This window comes from Numida meleagris, unplaced genomic scaffold (genome assembly GCF_002078875.1).
Source record: "Numida meleagris isolate 19003 breed g44 Domestic line unplaced genomic scaffold, NumMel1.0 unplaced_Scaffold119, whole genome shotgun sequence".
Classification (NCBI taxonomy): domain Eukaryota; kingdom Metazoa; phylum Chordata; class Aves; order Galliformes; family Numididae; genus Numida; species Numida meleagris.
The window spans coordinates 653,271-672,475 of NW_018362987.1; the positions used below are offsets into that span (position 1 = coordinate 653,271).

The following is a 19,205-nucleotide window of genomic DNA, read 5'->3' on the forward strand; positions in this document are numbered from 1 at the left end:
GACATTTTGATCCTTCCGGTGGTCCTAGAGACTCAAAAGACTCACAGGGTGTAGTACAGGTGTTTCAATGGTACCAGGAGGGGAGGTCTGCCTACACAGCAAGATACAGGTTGTATTCCTGTCCTGGGTCAACACCTTGGCTTGCACTGGGGTACGTCCCGACTGTCTGTACCACACCCTTTGGCAGACATCTGTGGCTGCATAACTATATCAGGTACCAAAGGGGGGGGGGGGGGGTGTCCTGATCTGCCATAGGGACATGATGAAGGTCCCCTTAGCAGTGAAGACCGGAGTGTTGACCATGATGTCAGTAGGCCATGTACCGATCACTGGAGGGACAACCGAGCCTCCCATCTCCAATAATCTCCTCCAAGGCGCAAGTAGGCCACACTACCTTGGTCCTACTTGCACCTTCCAAGGCCATTCTATTCTATGGTTACCGAGTTCTAGATTCTCAGGGGCAGGGAGCAGAAGGTTGTTTTCATTACCAATGTGGGGTCTTACCCGATTGTCAGTGCCTGTAATTTGGATCCTAAGAGGGGAGGCCCATGTTGTCTGTAGCACCTTCAGGGCACTGGGTCTGCCGTCTCTAGGCCTTTCATTCAGGTCCCGCAGGGTTTCATAGAGTCTCTTTGTCCACCCCTGCAGGGACTGAGAGTCTGTCTTCAAAGCAGCCTTCAGGATGCCATTATACAGTTCAATGAGGCCTGCTCCTGTTGGATTATATGGCATATGAAGTCGCCATTCAATGTTGTTCTCCTCTGCCCAGCGCTGTATCGTCGCACCCATGAACTGGGCACCCTGGTCACTCACGATGACCTGTGGAATCCCATATACCGCCATTAATTTGGTTAAAGTCTTGATGGTGTAGGCCTGGTTTGCTTTTGGTACCGGATAGGCCTGCATCAGTCCACTTGCCGTGTCAACACAAGTTAATGCATATCTTGCCCCCTCAGACCACAGGAGAGGGTCTATATAATCAACTTACCACCTTTGGGGAGGGTTATGTCCTCTGGCAAGGTGAGCATTCATCTCTGGCAAGGCTTTCAGTCTCATTCTTGAGCAAGCTTTGCAATTATGACATGCCTGGATGATATCTGACATTGTTATGGGCAGCACCCATGCCTTTGCTGCTGCTCGCATTGTCTTCTGTCCAGCATGTTGCAGCTTCTGGTGTAGCCAGTGGGCGATGTTCCCAGAAGGAGACTTCTCAATCCACTGTACTTGAGCCAGCATGTCAGCCTCATCATTTCCTGGTGACTGTGGGGGGGTGATGTCCAGAAACATGGTAGGCATGTATGGTTCTATGTTTAACCACATTCCATGTCTAACCACATCTCCTTGCCCCAGATTAGTCGGGCGTGGATGGTCCAGTCTTGAGTGGCCCACTGTGCAATCCAAAGAGCGAGCCCCCAGTACACAGCCCAACTATCTGTGCAGATGTTCAGTGCACTGTCACTGGGTTCCTTGGTGATAACCATCCACACAGCTCTCAGCTCTGCCCATTGGCTACTTTGACCATCCCGCTCTTCAAACCAGATTGTGTCAGTGGAGGGATGGTATGCCACTGCTCTCCACTTGCTCGGGTTACCTTTGCTGGACCCGTCCGTATACCAGGCATCTTCAGGAATGGGATCTTTCCCCTCCTGAACGGGACTCTTCTCCTGTAGAGCAACCGTTGTTTCTTTTGGTGCATCGCAGTGATACGTCACTGGGCCTAAGATCTTTTGAAGTTCTTCTTTCAGTGATGATGAAGACAAACTACTCCTCTGGCTGAGATAGGCGAACCATCGTGCCACTGTCTGTGCTTGGGCCACCCCTGTCTTAGGAAGGTGGGTCAGATCTTTGTCGTGGTTTTGTGATTTTTGTTGTTGGTATTCCACATCATAACATCATGTAAAGCACTGGCAGTTGAAGAATTAATGTTCTGGTTCTGTGAACTGCTGTTTCTGCGTGCTTGGTTTTTGGAGGGGAAGGGAAGGAGCTGCATTCCTCAGGGGTCTTTGTGCCTGGAGGGGGTTGATGAAGCCGCCTGGCAGACCTAGAGTGCCTTTCTTCATTCGCTGTGGAGACACACGTGGTCCCCCTGCAGCTTACAGAGTAAGATTTGGGCTTTGGACCCTCTCTCATTGTTGTTTGATTTGTTGACCTCAATTCCGATATAAAATTTAGTGAATGAACGTTCCTCCTCAGATTGTTGCCACTGTTTTCTTTTAGACCCGTCTACGATTCCCTTACCCTTCCCCCTTTTCCCTTTTTTCCCCAGGGCGTGGGTCTGCAGGTCCCCTGTCGCATTAGTCATGGGACCGGTGCAGGCCAGCCCTATAACACCAACACTTTTTCTTCTCCTTTCTTTGTTTTCCAGGCCGGTGGGCCTGTGGGCCTGCTGTCCCCCTGTCACGGACACAGATCCATAGATAAGTCCGTGACAATCTTTCATCCACCCCTGAATTGGCAAGGTGGTCTTAACTGTGACCTCAGATGTTTGGATTATTGGCTCTACCGCCTGTAATGCGGAGTAGGCAGCCAATAACTGTTTTTCAGTCATACTGTATCTTTCTTCTGCTCCACGCCAGACCTGAGACCAGAACCCGATCAGGGTCCAAACGGAACTCTGGCGTTGCCACAGGCCCCAGCCAAAGTCATCCTGAGTGACATGAACGTCCAATTCAGCTGGGAGGGTAGGATCAAATATACGCAGTGCCTTGGCTTGTTTAGCAGCCAGTTTTGCCTGTTATGCCTAGTCCCATAGTTGCCCCTTCTTTGTGAGTTTACATAATGGTGTCAGCAGCTGCGCTAAATGAAGTATAAAGGAACACCAATATCCCAATATACCCAAGAACTCCTGCAGCTGCTTTGGTGTTGTAGGGACTGGGAATGCCTGAACCTTATCTATGACAGCACTGGGTAGTACTTTGCTCTTTCCTGACCGAACTACCCCCAGGAATTTCACAGACAGGCCCAGACCCTGCACCTTCTGAGGGTTTATAGCCCATCCTTTTTCCTGCAGATAGGTAATGAATCTGCCGCCTGCCCTACTGCCTTCAGTGAGTCAGATGTGAACATGAGATCATCACTATAATGATGCAAGCTAACAGTATTAGGTTTTTCTCAATTTGCCAGGTCATGCACCACTAGGTTATGTCAGTATGTTGGCGAATGTACGTACCCCTGTGGCAGGACCTGAAAGGTCCACTGCCTACCTCCCCATGTAAATGTGAACTGGTCTTACGATTCTTCAGCAATTGGAATATTGAAGAATGCATTTGCCAAGTCTAAGACACAATGGTAGGTATTTATTTCCCTACTCAGTATGTCCATTAGGGAGGCAATATTGGGTATGGCTGCATGAACAGTCTCTAATACATGACCATTTAGTATTTTGATGGCCAATTCTGCCTGCTTGGATTTGGCAGTTCAGAACTGTACCCAAGAGAAGAAATTGTTTTTCCTGAGCATGCAAATTATAATAGTTTATTATGTGTTGCTGTCTCCTTCCACGGCTGCCCATTCTCCCGACCTGAGGCTGTCTGTGCTCGCTCGGACAGAGTCTCTCAGTCACCGATGCGGTGGAAGCAGATCTCGTTTATTCCCCGGGACACTCCCGGTATTATACCCGTACACCCGGCCGCACCCGTGACATGTGCTGGTTTCTTTACTTCTGTCCAATCACAGCCTTGGTCACACACTGTGCAGGAGGCTCCGCGTCCAAGCACAGCCTTGGTCACGCACTGTGCACAAGGCTCTGTGTCATGAGCTGCCCGCCCTCCTTCTGGTCGGTTCTTCCATCTTCTACATCCTTCTTTGACTGCATTGTTACTTTCCCGACTTTCAGAGCTTCTGGGTTCATTCAGTCACACGCGCAGGCGCAATAGCTATTCTTGCGTAGCGGCATTGAGTACTATTGAGCGGCTATTGCTTAATAAACAGCCATTGTGACCCACAATTATGGGCCTACTAACTTGGCTGCAGTTTCTCTTTATTGATGCTTTTCCGCAACTTGAACAATTGTCTAGGTTAGTGTTTCCTTTTCTGAAGGCTGCCTAGTAGAAGTACAAGTTGGAAAGTTTTCTTGACATACTTGTCAAGTATCTAACTTTTTTTTTGGAATTATCAAACTGTGGACTTGAAATCTCTAATATAAGAAAATGATTTTCCTGTAAAGTGTTCCTTTGAGAACACAATACAATAGAACAAAACCAGAAGTCTGAATAGTAAGACGAATAGTTTCATATCCAAATATTGGCTGCTAAGATCCAGCTCAGATCTGATGTTCTCTAATTAGGTGATCTTACGAAGAGAGGCTTCACTCAAGAGAAATGGCAAAAATAACTTCACACCAGACTAACTCATTAAAGAAATCTAAGAGAACCCATTTCAGTATGGAGATTTTAAACAATATGTTTCGTCTGTGGATTGTAAGCTTTTGGTTTTCGTTTTTGCTACTACATATATTCATTGATGAATTTCTTAATTGCTTGATTGTATCATCGTCAAATTACATACTCCTCATAAAAGCAAAATTTCTACTCAACTTTCAAGTAAAAACAGGCAGAACAAGCCTCTACATTTCGGAGTTGTTTTTCTGCCTGCCTAAAGAAAGCTTGTCTATTTTTGAGTGTTACAATGTGATTAAGTTTTGTTGGAGGCTCACCAGTCCATTAAATCATGCTTTTGCAGCCATAGACTTTCTGAATTTCATTTAATTTATATTTGCTTGCAGTGTTCTACTATTCTTGTTATGCAGTTTTATTTAGAATCACATTTAATTGGTTTCCAAAATCACCATCCAGATGGACTGAAATTAACATTGACTATGAAAGTAATTATCAAAGGCTCTCCCATTTTGTATAATGGCTAAAGTATGTCAGTATTAGAAAATATATTGTATAATGTCTTTACAAATTGCTCTAAGTATAGAATGAAATCATAGAATGGTTTGGGTTAGAAGGGACCTTTAAGATCATCTAGTTCCAATCCCCTGCTATAGGCAGGGACACCTCTCTCTGGACCAGGTTGCTCACAGCCCCATCCAGCCTGGCCTTGAATGCTTCCAGGGAGGGGGCATTCACAACCTCACTGGGCAACCTGTTCCAGTGTCTCACCACCCTCACAGTAAAGATTTTCTAGTCTAAATCTACCCTCTTCTAGTTTAAAGCCCTTATAGTTAGGAAAAAAGTGATAAGCTGGTAATGCTTTGACTTGGTAGCCCAATAATTTCCATTTCTGTGGAAAGGTTCCTGGAGGAACACCTCTAGTGTTTTTCAGAAGTATCTATGAGGTGAGGGAGGCATTAGTTTGTTCTTTTAAGGAAGGGAAGGACTATCTTGAAATCTCAAGGTTGGCAAAATGTGAAGATAATTCCTATGAGTTTCATTTTGCTTCCTCCTTTTTATTTTAGACCAACTAGACCCAATTGGACTGCTGCAGCCACTGTCAGACCACTGAATTTGCCCCAGTACTACAACATCCAATATTATTGTGTATTCTTTATATCATCTTTCTTCATCAAGTCATTTAAATACCAGTTTTCTAGAAAACTCCACAGAAATGAACTCTTGTAGGTTTTTAGACTGCAAGGAAATATTACAGCTGTCTAGAATGGGTGCACAGTGACACGATGTATGTTTAGGAGCACAATTTATTAATCTAATTGCCCATAGCAAGAGAATAGCGTGTGATAAAACACTGACAACGCTGGGAGGACTGAAGCGTTTCTGTGTTTACTTACTTCTTTTGACATTATGTGGAGTTTAGCTGACAGAAATCTTTCAGAACTGTTTGTACTTTTCAGTCTTTTCATTTTCTTAGAGCACTTAATGAAATGGGAAAATAGAAGACTGTAAAAGCAGGCAGAAAGAAACAAAAGAGATAAAGCCTTTCTGAAATACAAGAAGAAAAATGCCGAGTTATCTAGAATGACTTGATTTTACCAACTTAAGATATTCTTGAGTAAATACTGAGCCATAAATTTTTCCAATAGCTATGGCCTCTTGGTGCATCTGGGAGATGTTAGTTTTGTCCTATGTGCACAAACACTAATCTCCCTTAAAAAGAAAGTGCAAAATCCAATTTAGCACTCCCACTCACATTTGATTTGTTATTTGACACAATTGAGGGGCCTGGGAATCTTTTAAACCTGTAATAATAAAAAAATCCTGTTATCTTCCCTGAAAACAATTAGCCAACTCCCACTGACAGCATCCTTTGTATCCTCCCTCACAATTTTCATCCCTCTCTGGAGCTGCAGTATTTGCTGGAATGCTGAAGAGGCTGCCAGAGAGCCAGAGGTCTTGCTGGGGTGGGGGATGGATAGTGGGTAACTTCCTGTCTCTGAAGAAGAACTGCAGGTAATATTAAATTGGGGGTGTCATCAGAAGAGTGGTTCCAAAGAAGTGATTCAGCGTTAATGAGGGGATACCTGTCATGTTTGGCTGAACTATACAGACAAGTATGAATGACAACTCTGCCTTATTCTGCTATTTTCCAGCTCTAGCAGTTCGAGTGTAAATCCTCAATTAGCCTGCTTAAATTCTGTTGTTACCCACTGTAAGCAAGAATTGCAGATATTTGTAGGAGGTTTCTTTTGAAAAGAATAATAATGATATAATTAATATTGTTGACATTTTAACATCTGTCATTATATTTCAGAGTTAATGATCCTTTAAGTGATACTCAGGTCTCCCAGGATTGTATTTTCAAGCTTTTGGAAAATAGCTTGTGTTTTGTGTTTTATTTTCAAGCTGTGTTGGAGGAAGGTAATTTTTTACTGTGATACACTGTTGGTTCATATTTGTGAGGTTGTCTTAGTAATATTGAAGCGTAGCTGGTAATGCAAATTTAGACGCCACGATAGATAAAGGCTATCATGTGGCTTATGCAGGTTTTTTTTACCATGCAGTACTTTGCAAGCTGTTCTGCGAAAGATGGAAATGAGAGAAATTATGTAGATCTGGAGAGTTACTAGAACAGCAGCAGAAGTCACTAGAGAGTCTTTAGAGGAGTTTTTCCTGTCTCGCAATGAGCGTAATGAGATAGGAGAAAGAATGTATCTTGTCTTTTTGCATCTCTTGTCACAAGCACTGACAAGTGGAGACAAATTTTGCTGTTTTCTTTTTCTAAGTAACTCGCAAGGGCACTCACAAGAGTAAATTACCTTAAACCTTTCTAAAGAAGCTGCTCTGTCCCAGTAAAATCCCTTCTGGTTGGGCCACAGTGACTGAAGGGAATTCTGAAACTCCAGCCACCTGACACTGGTGTGGTATATCTGCCTAACAGCTGGTTGAAGCACTTTGAAGAAGAGCAGGGGAAAACTAGGAAAATGAGCTCAGTTTCCTGTCTGGATTTACCAGGTCTGTGTTGTGTGTGCTTGAAAGTGATCAAAGAGCAGGATGTATAGATAGATTTTTGGGGTGGGAACTTGAGTGCTCTTGTGTGATGGCTCAGAGTGCTTCAGGCTCCTTCACTCTCTTGCTTGTTACCCAGGTGTTGTTCTTCCAAGAACAGGTGAACTAGTACTTCCTTTCCCTTTGACAGCTGCAGGGGTGGGGGGATGGAGGACTTGGATTAGGAGTAGATGAAAGCAAATCTTTTGTGGAAGGAGGGAATGAATAGGTTCTTTATTTAGTTGTCTGGCCATGACGTTGTGCTGTGGTGGGAGAAGAGAGTGATTGTCTTTGGAAATTTTAGAGGGAAATTGTGTTCTACATACGCTTCATTTCTCATTTTAGAAAAAAATTGGGTTTTAGACAATGACATTGGATATGTAGGGGTTTTGGAAGCTAGGGTGAGAAAGAGATTGTGTTATGAGGTATAGAAAGAAATCTAGCCAGTTTTATGTTTAGTGTTTACCTTGATCTTTATTACTCCTGATGGGCTTTACTTAATGAAAGAAATGTTTAAAGGTGTAGCCCAGAGAAAATGATGTCTATGATTTGTATTGCATTGGTACAGCTACAAAAGGACAGGGGAATTGGTTGCCAAAGACACTGGAGATCTCATGTCTGGGATCCTTCCGTACTTTCATGCAAATCGATTTTGTGAACAATTGCAGAAAGCACTGGCTAGAAAAGTCAGGAGCAGTGTCATGGTTTTATGATTCTCGGTTATTGATATTCCACATCATAACATCATGTAGTGTATGTACCTGGTTCTCAGAAGAGAAGGACTACTACATTCCCCAGGGGACTTTGCTCCTCTGTTACCATTTCCAGCCAGAGGGAAAAGATAAAAACTTGCAGATCACGAGACCTCATCCCTTCTTTTTCCCGCTGTCTCTCGTCCTGGCAGCACCTCGCTCTCCGGCCGTCTTATCATCGGTAGTAGAGTAAGGCCTACCTTGATTTTGGGACATTCTCTCTCTCAGTATTGGATTTATCAGCTTAAATTATAATTATATTGTATTATAGTGTGTTGTTTTGCATTCCGATATCTTATTTAGTAAATTAGTTTGTTTCTCCTCAGATTGTTGTTGCTGTTCTTTGCTCTCAGGCCCATCTCCCTACCTTTTTTTCCCTTTTCCCTTTCTTGGGGCGTGGGTCCGTGGGTCCCCCGTCCCATTCGTCACGGAACCGGGCCAAACACCCGTAAACCGTTGACAAGCAGATGACAGAGTTGGAACGCTGGAGAGAGATTCTTGATCTGAGTCTGTAATAGCTCAGCTTGTGGAGCTCAATCCCTTAAACAAGTACTCTGTGCAAATTCCTACTGTTCCTAGAAAGGCTGCTGTGACTAATTTTGCCCAATCTTCAAGACTCTTACTGTACTTCATATGTGCAAATCAGTGAGGATGAGGGGTGATTGAAAGCTACTGTAAAAGCTTGCTGTGATACATTGGGTATAGGACTGGCCTCCCTGCTTTCCCAGCCTTACTTGGTTTGCTCAGTTTTGTCTTTGAAACTTTCCTTGGGACTTCAGTAATATACAAATGAAATGGTCTTTTGCTTCTCTCCCCCTCTGTTGACTGTATGCTGAGATAATGAACACATTGTATTAAATCAATTAGGGTGCTACTGAGTTTCTCTTTTATGGGTACAGAGTAGTTCAAGGCAGGCCAATGTTTAAAGCAGGGCTTATGAAAGCCTGGCTGCTTGGTCTGTGGACCTCCTCCTTGCTTCCCTTGTGGTCAGGGCTTGTGATACCTCCTCAGCTGGGACTGGCTGGTAACAGAGCTTTTCTGTGGTAACACTGAGCGCAGGGATGAACATGGGATGACTGAACTCATCCATTTAGATATAAAGCAGTAACTGCGAACAGGAGCAGGCAGCACTGTGCTGCCAATGACTCCTTCAAGGACCTCTCCAGGGAGCTGCTCCCACAGGCTCTGAGAGGCTCCAGGAAATGGTTTTCACATGGAAGTTCATTTCATATATCCTAGAGATGTCATTCTTTTAGAAAATAATCTAAGCTTTTATGTCTCTAATGGGTACATTATCACTTCTTAAGTTTGTAGCAATAAAATGACAATTAATGAAGATCTTGCACTCTAGAAGCAATCTAATTTGGGCAAACAATAGCATTTTCTTACAGCTTTTTCTTATCAAAAGAAGTTGTGATTCTGTAAAGACATGAACCTGACTTTGAAACATGTACGTGTACTAAATGCCTGTCTCCAGGTACTGGTGGTGGGGCTGGGGGCACCATAAAGAGAGATTGGAGCTGCCCCAGCTGCATCCAGGAACCCCCGGGATGTTCTTATGCAGGAGCTCTGTGACTTACTCTTCATTTCCTGTGCTTTGATTTTCTTTAAGTTGGGCTGCCTGTTACAGTATTTTTGAAAAGTTTTTTCCATCACAAGTTTTGGATAATTTTCCAGTATGTCATCTGTGAGACTCTTCTGCCCCAAATCCGTTATTGCTATGGAGGAAATAGATTTAATTGTAAACTGTGTAGGTCAACCATACATTGAAAGATGATTGAAAGGGTTCTCCATAGACCGGTCATTATGAAGCTGTGGCTGTTACTGCTTAGAAGACTGATGTAGTGTGGGGAAAAAGCACAAAGGAATTTTTCTCATTAACACTTTTAATTAACTTTTAATTGATTCTTAGGAAGATAAATGGCTTCATTATAATGTCTTAAAATTAACACCTTCACTGGAGTTAGGCATTCATGGGTATTTCCCAAGCGTTGCTCTTATAACAAAACATAAAAATCTTCTCGTATCTTCTCAGATGTCTGTAGCCACACTTACAAAGTCAGATGAATGCAAATACCTTTCTCACAGAATGGCCTTGTTAAATTTACATGACCCTATTCATCATGCCTTAATTTAATTAAGAGGAGGGAAAACAACTGGTCAGCATTGAAATTATGCTCTAGTGCCTCTAGGAGTAATGAATATGAATTGTGTCCATGCCTATCAGGGCAGTTACATAATAACCAGAATTACCTGATGCTGAAATCTGAGACTTAGTTCCATTCAGGAGAACAAATACGAACTGGACAAAATCTAAACATTTATCTATTGCTATCACCAGCATCTTCTGCATGTAGAAGAGTGAGTATGAAATTTGATTATGTTGATTTTGAAGAAGATGATACACAAACTGTTGAAATCAAAGTAGTTCTTCAGAGGGCAATGATTAAAATGTCACTAGATGTGTCAAACCTTAATTAAAATGAAAAATTTTAATGAATCTGTCCGTTCTAGCTGACTACATTTGTCTAAGCATGGATTCTGTAATGATTGGCAGCTGTGAAACACCCAAATCCCAGTGTATAATAAAAAACGTACAACATGCGTTAAAACATGGTACTTTTTTTCTGTTTCTTTAGGCTACAGACCCGGATGCGGGTGTTAATGGTCAAGTTCATTACAGCCTGGCAAACTTCAGGAATCTGTTTCGAATCACATCCAATGGTAGCATATATACAGCAGTTAAGCTGAACAGAGAAGTACGAGACTATTACGAACTTATTGTTGAAGCAACAGATGGAGCTGTGGACCCTCGCCGTTCAACACTAACTTTAGCAATCAAAGTGCTGGATATTGATGACAACAGTCCTGTTTTTACAAATGCTTCCTATGCTGTCTCGGTGCCTGAAAATCTACCACCTGGCACTGTATTCCTGCAGATAGAGGTAGGAAAGTGTTATGGAGGGAAGAAAATGTTTTGTAAACATTCTTCAGTACAATGCATGTTTTTAGTTAACTTATAAGTGAGAGAAAAAAATTGTAAACTGAAGTCAGGGGAGGTGTGATACTTGGACTGAAAAGTCCATGACCTTGTCAGCTTCTTGAGGTTCACTTGGAAACAAGAGCAATTATTTATAAAATTGAAGAGCACTACTACTATCGTATTTTGGAATACTGTTTTACAAAATTCTTTAAGTGCTTTTGAATTCTGCTTGAAAGCTCATCGTGCTTCTCCTAGGTGTTCATGTAGGTAGCAAAAGGTAGAGCTTTGTCTCTACTGATTAAAACATTTAAATTAAACTTGCACATTTACTCTCTTATTGTATGTAGATCACTCTGAAAGTAATGCCTCCTGTTTGTCTCCGTGGAAACTACAACAGATATGAAGTGCACAATGACACTAGTTATAGAGCAAATTCTCAGGTACAAAACACACTATTTTTCAACGTAGTCACGACCATTAGCTATGCATTTTCACCAGCGATGAACAAGAGCTTACCACACTAACAACATCCTCCTCTGATGTCTTGGGCCAACACAGTAAAATAGGAGGCATTACTTTCAGAGCAGCCCTCATAATTAATGGAGGTAAGTAGTTGTTTCCAGGAGTGATTAACCCAATACCAAGATTGTCATCTGAGGTAGCAGGGGGCACCTGAGGTGTTGTCTTCTCTTTGTTGACTACAGAAAAAAAAAAAGAAAAAAAAAAAGAAAAACATAACCAAGTGAGAGTTAACTGTTAATTGTTCCAACTCATCCTTGGCCAGATCTCTAAATATAGCTGAGATTCATTTCCCATAAGCTGGCAAGAGCCTCCTGATGTTTTGGTCAGCATATCTTAATGAGAAGCTGTCTGCAGGTAAATTGTAAGTCAAATGAACAGCTAAAGCAATTGCTTAATATTCCTTCTAATTAAAATTAATATTCTTTGTCTAAATACTGGTATGAAATAAAACCATCAATGCTACTCTACAGAGTAACGTCAAAGATCTGCTTAGCCCAGCATTCTCTCCCTGGCTATGTGCCATAGCGGCTGCCCAGGGAAGAGATCAAGAACAGAATCTTGTGCTGACTCTTGCCCAGAATATTGTGCTCATTTCACATAGCAAGTATGTTTTAATTTAATAACTTCTGGTGGATTATTGTGCAGTAGTATTAAGTATTAGAATAGCGTAACAAAATATATTTACAGTTACTGTAAAATTGATTTTGTTTGCTTTTTTTTCTGTATGGCATTCCCTAGGCAAAAGATGTTGATCTTGGTTCTAATGTTACCTATCAAATCCGGACGCAGGAAGCACTAGAGTATTTTGCACTGAACAAGTATACAGGCGAGTTATCACTTCTGAAGTCCTTGGATTATGAGTCATTCTCTGACACAGATGCAACTTTCACCTTCCTCGTGGAAGCCTTCGACAGCAAGGGCACTATGCCGCCGGGTCTTGCTACTGTCACTGTGAGGGTGAAGGTAAGAGCAGCAGCTGGTCAGTTGATAGCATCCTCTCCTATTTATTACAAAACATCTCCACAACCCGTACAGGTGTCCCAATGACACGCAGGAGCACAGCAGTAATATTTCTGCTTTCCTGCTTTTTCACTTGCAGGAAGCTACTGCCTTTTTCTGACAGCAACTTGTTCTGTTAAACATACACTTTATAACTGCTGTAATTACTTTGCTGTATGCAATTGCATAGTTAAATCTTGGTTCATAGATTTATGAAGTACAAGAATAGCTGACAAATGTCTAGATTTTTAGTCTCTTAGAACTGCCAAAAGATTGAAATAAGTACTTAATGGAATTGTTTGCAAAAATGACACCATCACGTTTCATTTAAAGCTCTCATAAATTGTAACATTATGAACCATTCAGGTGTATTGAATGCTGATGTAGTGCACTAAGTCTTATATTTTGGTTTCAGCTTCTTGAAAATAGAGAGCTGTAGAGAAACAGGCTTATTCAGTGCTCTTGCGCTGTGCATCATTTTTATGCCATAAGTCACATCACCTCTGTTTCTGCTGTCTCACTAGTAATAGGGGGATAATGGTTTTCTTCTTGGTAAGGATCCAAGATTTTGTAGCAGCGGTAATAGCACTCTACCAATCTTCGGTTGGTTGATGAGCTCTTGTCCAAGGATAGTTTAGATCCTCTAAAGCATGTTCCCTTGCGTTTACAATGGTGCCATTCTGGAGACAGTCAGATAAATCCTTTTGTCTGGTTGCTTCATGTATTTGTTTATTTTTTCTTTGTTGGTGAGTAACAGCTGTGGGAAAGAAGGGAATTTAATGTCTGGCATGTGAGCTATGAAGCAAAAATTGTAACAAGAGCAAAAGTGTAGCTTGGAAATATGGACTTCAATACCTGGCAGCTTCAGTGTAAATGTAATTTTGCAGAAAGTATTCAGCATATGTTCATCAGTTTCTGGTTCAGCTTAACTGTGTGTCTACAGACGCTATGGACTGCTGATGCTGAGGAGTTCTATCTGTCGGTCTCTATTGCACTCAGTATTATTCTAAGGACAGTAAATATGTCAGATTATTAGTGTTGATGGCAACGTAAGAAGGCTTCTACAGTACCCTTCTGTCTCTGCAAAAATTTTGGTGCAGTGCCTCTGCTTCTTACTAGTCTGCCCTCTGAACCAGTGGTTTCCAAGCGAGTCAAAGGAAAAAAAACAACAGAGGACTGACTATTGTCATACTCAGCACAAGGCTGACTTTTTCAAACCATCAGTTATGTCAGCTGAATAACTGCAGAGTTAAGATAATGTGCAGGTCTCAGCCATGAGTGGCAGGTAGGAGAGTAGTGCTGTCAGTGGCACTCGAGAGTGGGGAAGGGCTTGTGGAAAAAATCATGCTTAATATCTCACTTTGTTGGACAGATGCCATTAATGGGTACATATCAGAGAGGTGCTAAAAATTTAGAGTCTTGATCCCAAGAAAGGTCTAGAAAGGAAATAATGGTTTATTTTGAGATTACAGATGAACTTCACTAAAATTCTGAATTTTAGGGGGAAAAAAAAGGAGATTGAAATCAGAACCTTGTGTGAAATGAGAAGAGAAGGATCTCTGGGAGGACAACTTGAATGGTTGATTCAAGAGCAGCCACACAAGAACAGGGAGAGCAGCTGGCCTTTATGTGTGGGAAGCAATGAAAAAGTAACAGAGTACACTGAAATGTAGTTTGGCTTTGTTCTCAGATGGAAAATGCTCTCATCTGCCCTTGTTAAGAAGGGGGAGAGCTAACGTGCCTTGACTGGGGATGAGAAGTCCAGATCGGTGCTGAGAAGGCACAGGGCTAAAGTTCCCTTGAGGACAGAAGCATTCTTGCTGTACAGGGCCAGCATCAGCACATCATGGCAAGCTGAGAGAGGATGCTGATCTCTGGTCAGCAGCTTGGTGAGAATGCTTACATGGTACTGAATCTGGCCTTAGATCTTGAATGCATGGTGGCATCAATGACACTGTGTGAAGCAGCCCAGACCCTCACTTGTCTGTTGTCTAATCACAATCCAGTCTTTTATTCCTCTGCAGTCATAACTGCAGTCTGAGCTGTTGCTGTAGGGCATAACAAATTTGATAACTTCTGATGAGCACATTTGTTGTTTCATGGATGTGGTTTATATTTTTGAGTGACCAATGAAGATGTCTGATCATAGGGGTTTTAAAATTGGCAATTTTTACCAGACAATCCCCCAGCTCAGAATTTGCGTTTGGGGATAGAGTGCTGCTGTGTTAGGATGCACATCCCCCTGCCACAGCTCTGCAGGCATCATTCCTGCTGAGCATGCCTGCTCTGGAATAGGAGTGCGATGTGTTCTTCTTGCTAGTAAATGTGTTTTGACTTTATTTTGATTAGAACAGTTTTTTTTAGCACAGGTGCATGACCCTAAATAGGAAGTAAACCAAGTGCTTATGTACTGTAGTCCCCATAACGACAGGTAGCTTGCAGACTTTGTTAACTCAAAACTGACTTAAGAGAAAACCAGACTTAAGCAATAAGGCAATATTAGGACCAAGCAGGGAATTTATGTAACCATGAGGGATACAGTCGCTTTTTGGGCTTGTTCTCCTCTGTTAACTTTCGTCATTTTTCTCAGCTCTGCTTTAAAGAGGAAGCATTATATTTTTTCCCCTGTGATAGGATTCTGTTAACCAACTATGTACAACATCTGATGGTGTCATCTATTATTTATGTGATGTAAAAGTGAATGAGCAGCAGTGCAGTGTTCCCATAATCACACAGATCTTTGCAGCTGAGAGGAGGGTGAGTACATGCTGTGACTTTCTTTAGACACTCAGCCTTTGGCATGACAAGTTACAAATAGTTTATATTAACCTTCCCTGAACTTGATCAAAGCACAGACTGCAAAACAACTTAATCTGTTACCTGCACGTCAGTGTTGAAATACAGTCTTTGCTGCTGCTGTAGCCAAGTGGCCCTTTACGATGTATGACTTCATCTCTTTATTCAGAGGAAATTGAAGGTAAATTAAAGAGCTGTGTGTTTAATAAGGAAATGCATCGTGCGCATGAGTATGCCTTTAAAAAGCTGTGTTTAGTCAGAAAGTAGTATTATTGGCCTCCTTAAAACAAAATTTCATTTATTTCCTTCTCTAGTTTCCTGCTTTATAAATGAAATTTTAAAATTTTTCAGGTGCTGTTGTTTCTGGTGTTACTGAAGAGGAGTAGTGTAAGTGGCACGGAGTTCCTTTTGCCAAATAAAATTTTAAAAAAGCAAAACTAAACAACAAAAAAAGAAAAAAAAACACAATGCCACACAACTTTGTCTGTAGCCTCAAACAGCCTGAGATTTTTCATTTTTCTTCAGTTTTCAGGTTTCTCTTGCTTCTTATGTAGCTTTTCACCTTAACTGGAAAGTCCTAATGAGTCATCTTATCTTGGATTGGGTGGAGAGATTACACAAGCTTTCATTCTCTTTAATTGATAATTTTAAACTGGCCTGTAATCAAGAACACAAAACTTACTTTACTTGTTTTGTGTATATAGATATATATGAATATATGTATAAAATTATGCAACTTTGAAGCAGTTCTTCATCTTGAAAATGTAGTTTAAGAAAAGAAAATACAAGCAATTCCAAGAGACAATTTATTTGCCACTGTTGAGGCCTCATTTCTCTCCTCTTGTTAACAGCAGAGATTTGCATTTGTGCAGAGTCTGAGAGAGCTGAATTATCTGCAAAGAGTGCCTGTAGTGCATATTGCACTTTTAAGCATCCTCTTACAATATAAATGTTTACTATGGTGGTGAAGATGCTTCAGAGAAAAAAAAGACAGTTTTTTTTCTTTTTTATGCTACTGTTAAATGAATGATGTGTTCCTAAATGTAGATGGTAAGAATCTTTGTATCATGGGGCCTGTAAGCAGTATGCATGTTATGACCTTCTCTTATCAGTAGTACCATCATTATTTTTTGTATCAATGTGTCTCTTTCTTGTTTATTATAATTGCTTTATTCTCCTCTTGCTGTAATCTGGGCAGAGGTTACTTTTTACTTTTTCAAGTAGAGTATATAGTATAATGGAACCATTAGCTGTGGCTGATGATTCAAAGCAATAGAACATGAAGTAATGCTCTATTACAGTTCTACCAACAAAACAATTAATGTAATTATTACCATGCCTTAATCCCAGTGGGCTGTTATTATAGAATGAATTTCCAGATTTGATAAACCTGACTATACCCATTTGTCCAAAGGGATGGAGAATTCCCAAACTACAGCTGTCAAATTAATTTTCCAAGAGAAGTATAACATTAAGATACACCACTTAAAATACTCCTCCTTGCTTCTCTGAGAAAGAGGTTGGAGGTTGGAGGCTTTGGGAGCTCAGTTTGTTTTCACTGTTGTCAGATGATTCACTTTTTTATTGGAGATTGGAGGCATGGTTTTTGTTTTATTTTTTCTGTCACTGCTTTTAGTAACAATATGTCTACAACAAGTGAGTCATCTGGGATTTTGTATGATCTTTTTTTTTTAAAAAAAAACTGTCAAAAGATCCTTTTGTTAGCCAGAGCACAGCTCACACTGACTAGGAAAAGTGCCCGCCTAGATTTGTTGCTTGTAAACAGAGAGAGTCTCCTGTGTGAAGTGGCCATTCGTGGCTGTCTTGTAAGTCAGGTTAAAGGTCCCTGGTGGCAGGAGGAGAGCTGCCACCCAAACTTTTGTCCTGAATAGGTGGAGAGCAGACTTGAGCCTGCTCAGGGAACTAACTAAAGAAGTACCCTGGGAAACCTACTTTTGTGAAGACATTGGGTAAGCCAGTTAGTGTCATCTTTTGCAGTTCAATAAAGCTTTCTGTACTGTTTCTTATAGCATTCTTCTGGACCAGATGTCCAGCATACAGCTAGACACAACCATAATGTGATAGATGTGTGAGCAACTGGCTGGCAAGTCGGGCTCAAAGGGGCATAGTGAATGGGGCTACACCAGGCTGATGTCTGGTCACTAGTGGCATTCTGCAGGGCTCAATTTTAGGGCCAGTTCTCTTCAATATTTTCATCAACAACTTGAGTCCACAGCTCAAAGTAAGTTTGCAGGTGGCACTGAATTGGAAGGAGCTATTGACTCCCTAGAGAGTAGAGAGGCCTTGCAAAGATCTTGACAAATTGGAAGTCTAGGCAGTTACCAACTGCATGAAGGTCTGGGCAGCCTGTTCCGTGCCCAACCACCCTCTGGTGCAGAACCTTTCCCTAACCTCCTCTTCCACCCTTCCCCCCACTCCCCCACCGTCCCCTGGTGTTTTGCTGACAACCTAAGTTTTGAATCACAATAATTACAATATACAGGAACATTATTTTTTGGCTCTTCACTGGAAACTGCACTCCAGTCCTGTTCCTAAAGAGCATGTAATCAGTAGTAAATCATTGCTTCATCGTGGTGGGATTTCATGTTTTGGTGAGATTTAATGACATTAACTTATTCCCTCATTTTCATTATCTTTCATTACCTATGATAATGAAAATGAAAATACCTATGAAAATGAAATACACTAGGGAATAAGTTAACGTCAAACATATCACCAGCTTCTAATATGTCTAAAATAAAATTTAGTAATGTTTTTTCAATAAATTTACATCTCTGAACTAATGTTTCCTTTATAACATGCGAAGAAAACCATTTCTCATTGTATAATGGGGCAGTCCAGCACAGTGGCAGCCTATTTACAAGAAGGCTCAAAAAAAAAAAAAAAGGATTTGTATTGCCTCCAAAATGTGATTTTTCTCTTTTCTTGTGACTTAAATGCATAATGGGCAAAGTGTTGGGCTGTAATCTAGTAAACAGATGTATTTTTTCAATCCCAACTTACCTGTTCAATCACTTGCTGAAGTCATTTATTGCCTCATGTATTCCACTATGAACATTATCCCTTAATTGATATTATGAGCTACTTGAAGGCTTGCTGAATACTAAATACGAGTGAGGCAGCTGTACTCTGTTAAACAAGCCTCCATTTTGTATAGCTACAAACCAAAAAATTCTGTGCAGAGAAGCACTGCACCCAATTAAACACAGAATTCCAAGTGCTAGTTCGCACAGTTTGTTGCATTAGTCTGTCAGCATCATCACAAAGATTGTAAACTTGCTGCTCAAAGTTACTCAGTGCTGCTTGATTCTCTCACCTCAGTCCTTGTATGTTAGTATGAGGTTGATACTGAAATCCAAAAGGTAATTCTAATACTTGGTCCAGTAATTTTAAAGTACCAGCTTACTCCACTGGAATTAAAGGAAATAGAAAATTGAAATATTACTCTGGCATATGAAAATGTAGGATCCTTAAGAAAGATTTGCTAGCAAACATTGCTATGTACCTTGAGGGAATGAATATACTGGCGAGATGCATGAAACTCAAAGCTAATACATGTTATGTGTTGATTAAAAGAGGCTTAGGAAATTGCATAAAGACTGGCAAGGGTCTTAGAGTTTTTGGTGCTCCAGTATCTTTCAATTTTAGTGGGTTTTTTAGTCACATCTTTGAAGGGACACTCTTACATATGAATTGGAAATAATAACAGAAGATTTTCTATCACTTACCTGACTATTGATAATAAAA

The 19,205-nt window shown here is 41.1% G+C and overlaps 1 protein-coding gene across 24 annotated transcripts in view; it reads left to right on the top strand.

Moving 5' to 3' along the window:
- PCDH15 (protocadherin related 15) overlaps positions 1-19,205 on the top strand; it is a 736,955-nt gene that overhangs the window by 602,359 nt on the left and 115,391 nt on the right. For all 24 annotated transcript variants that reach the window (XM_021381881.1, XM_021381890.1, XM_021381879.1 and 21 more), the window contains 2 exons: positions 10,777-11,082; positions 12,381-12,605. In XM_021381881.1, the coding sequence (XP_021237556.1) occupies positions 10,777-11,082; positions 12,381-12,605 (531 nt within the window). The remainder of the gene's footprint in view (positions 1-10,776; positions 11,083-12,380; positions 12,606-19,205) is intronic.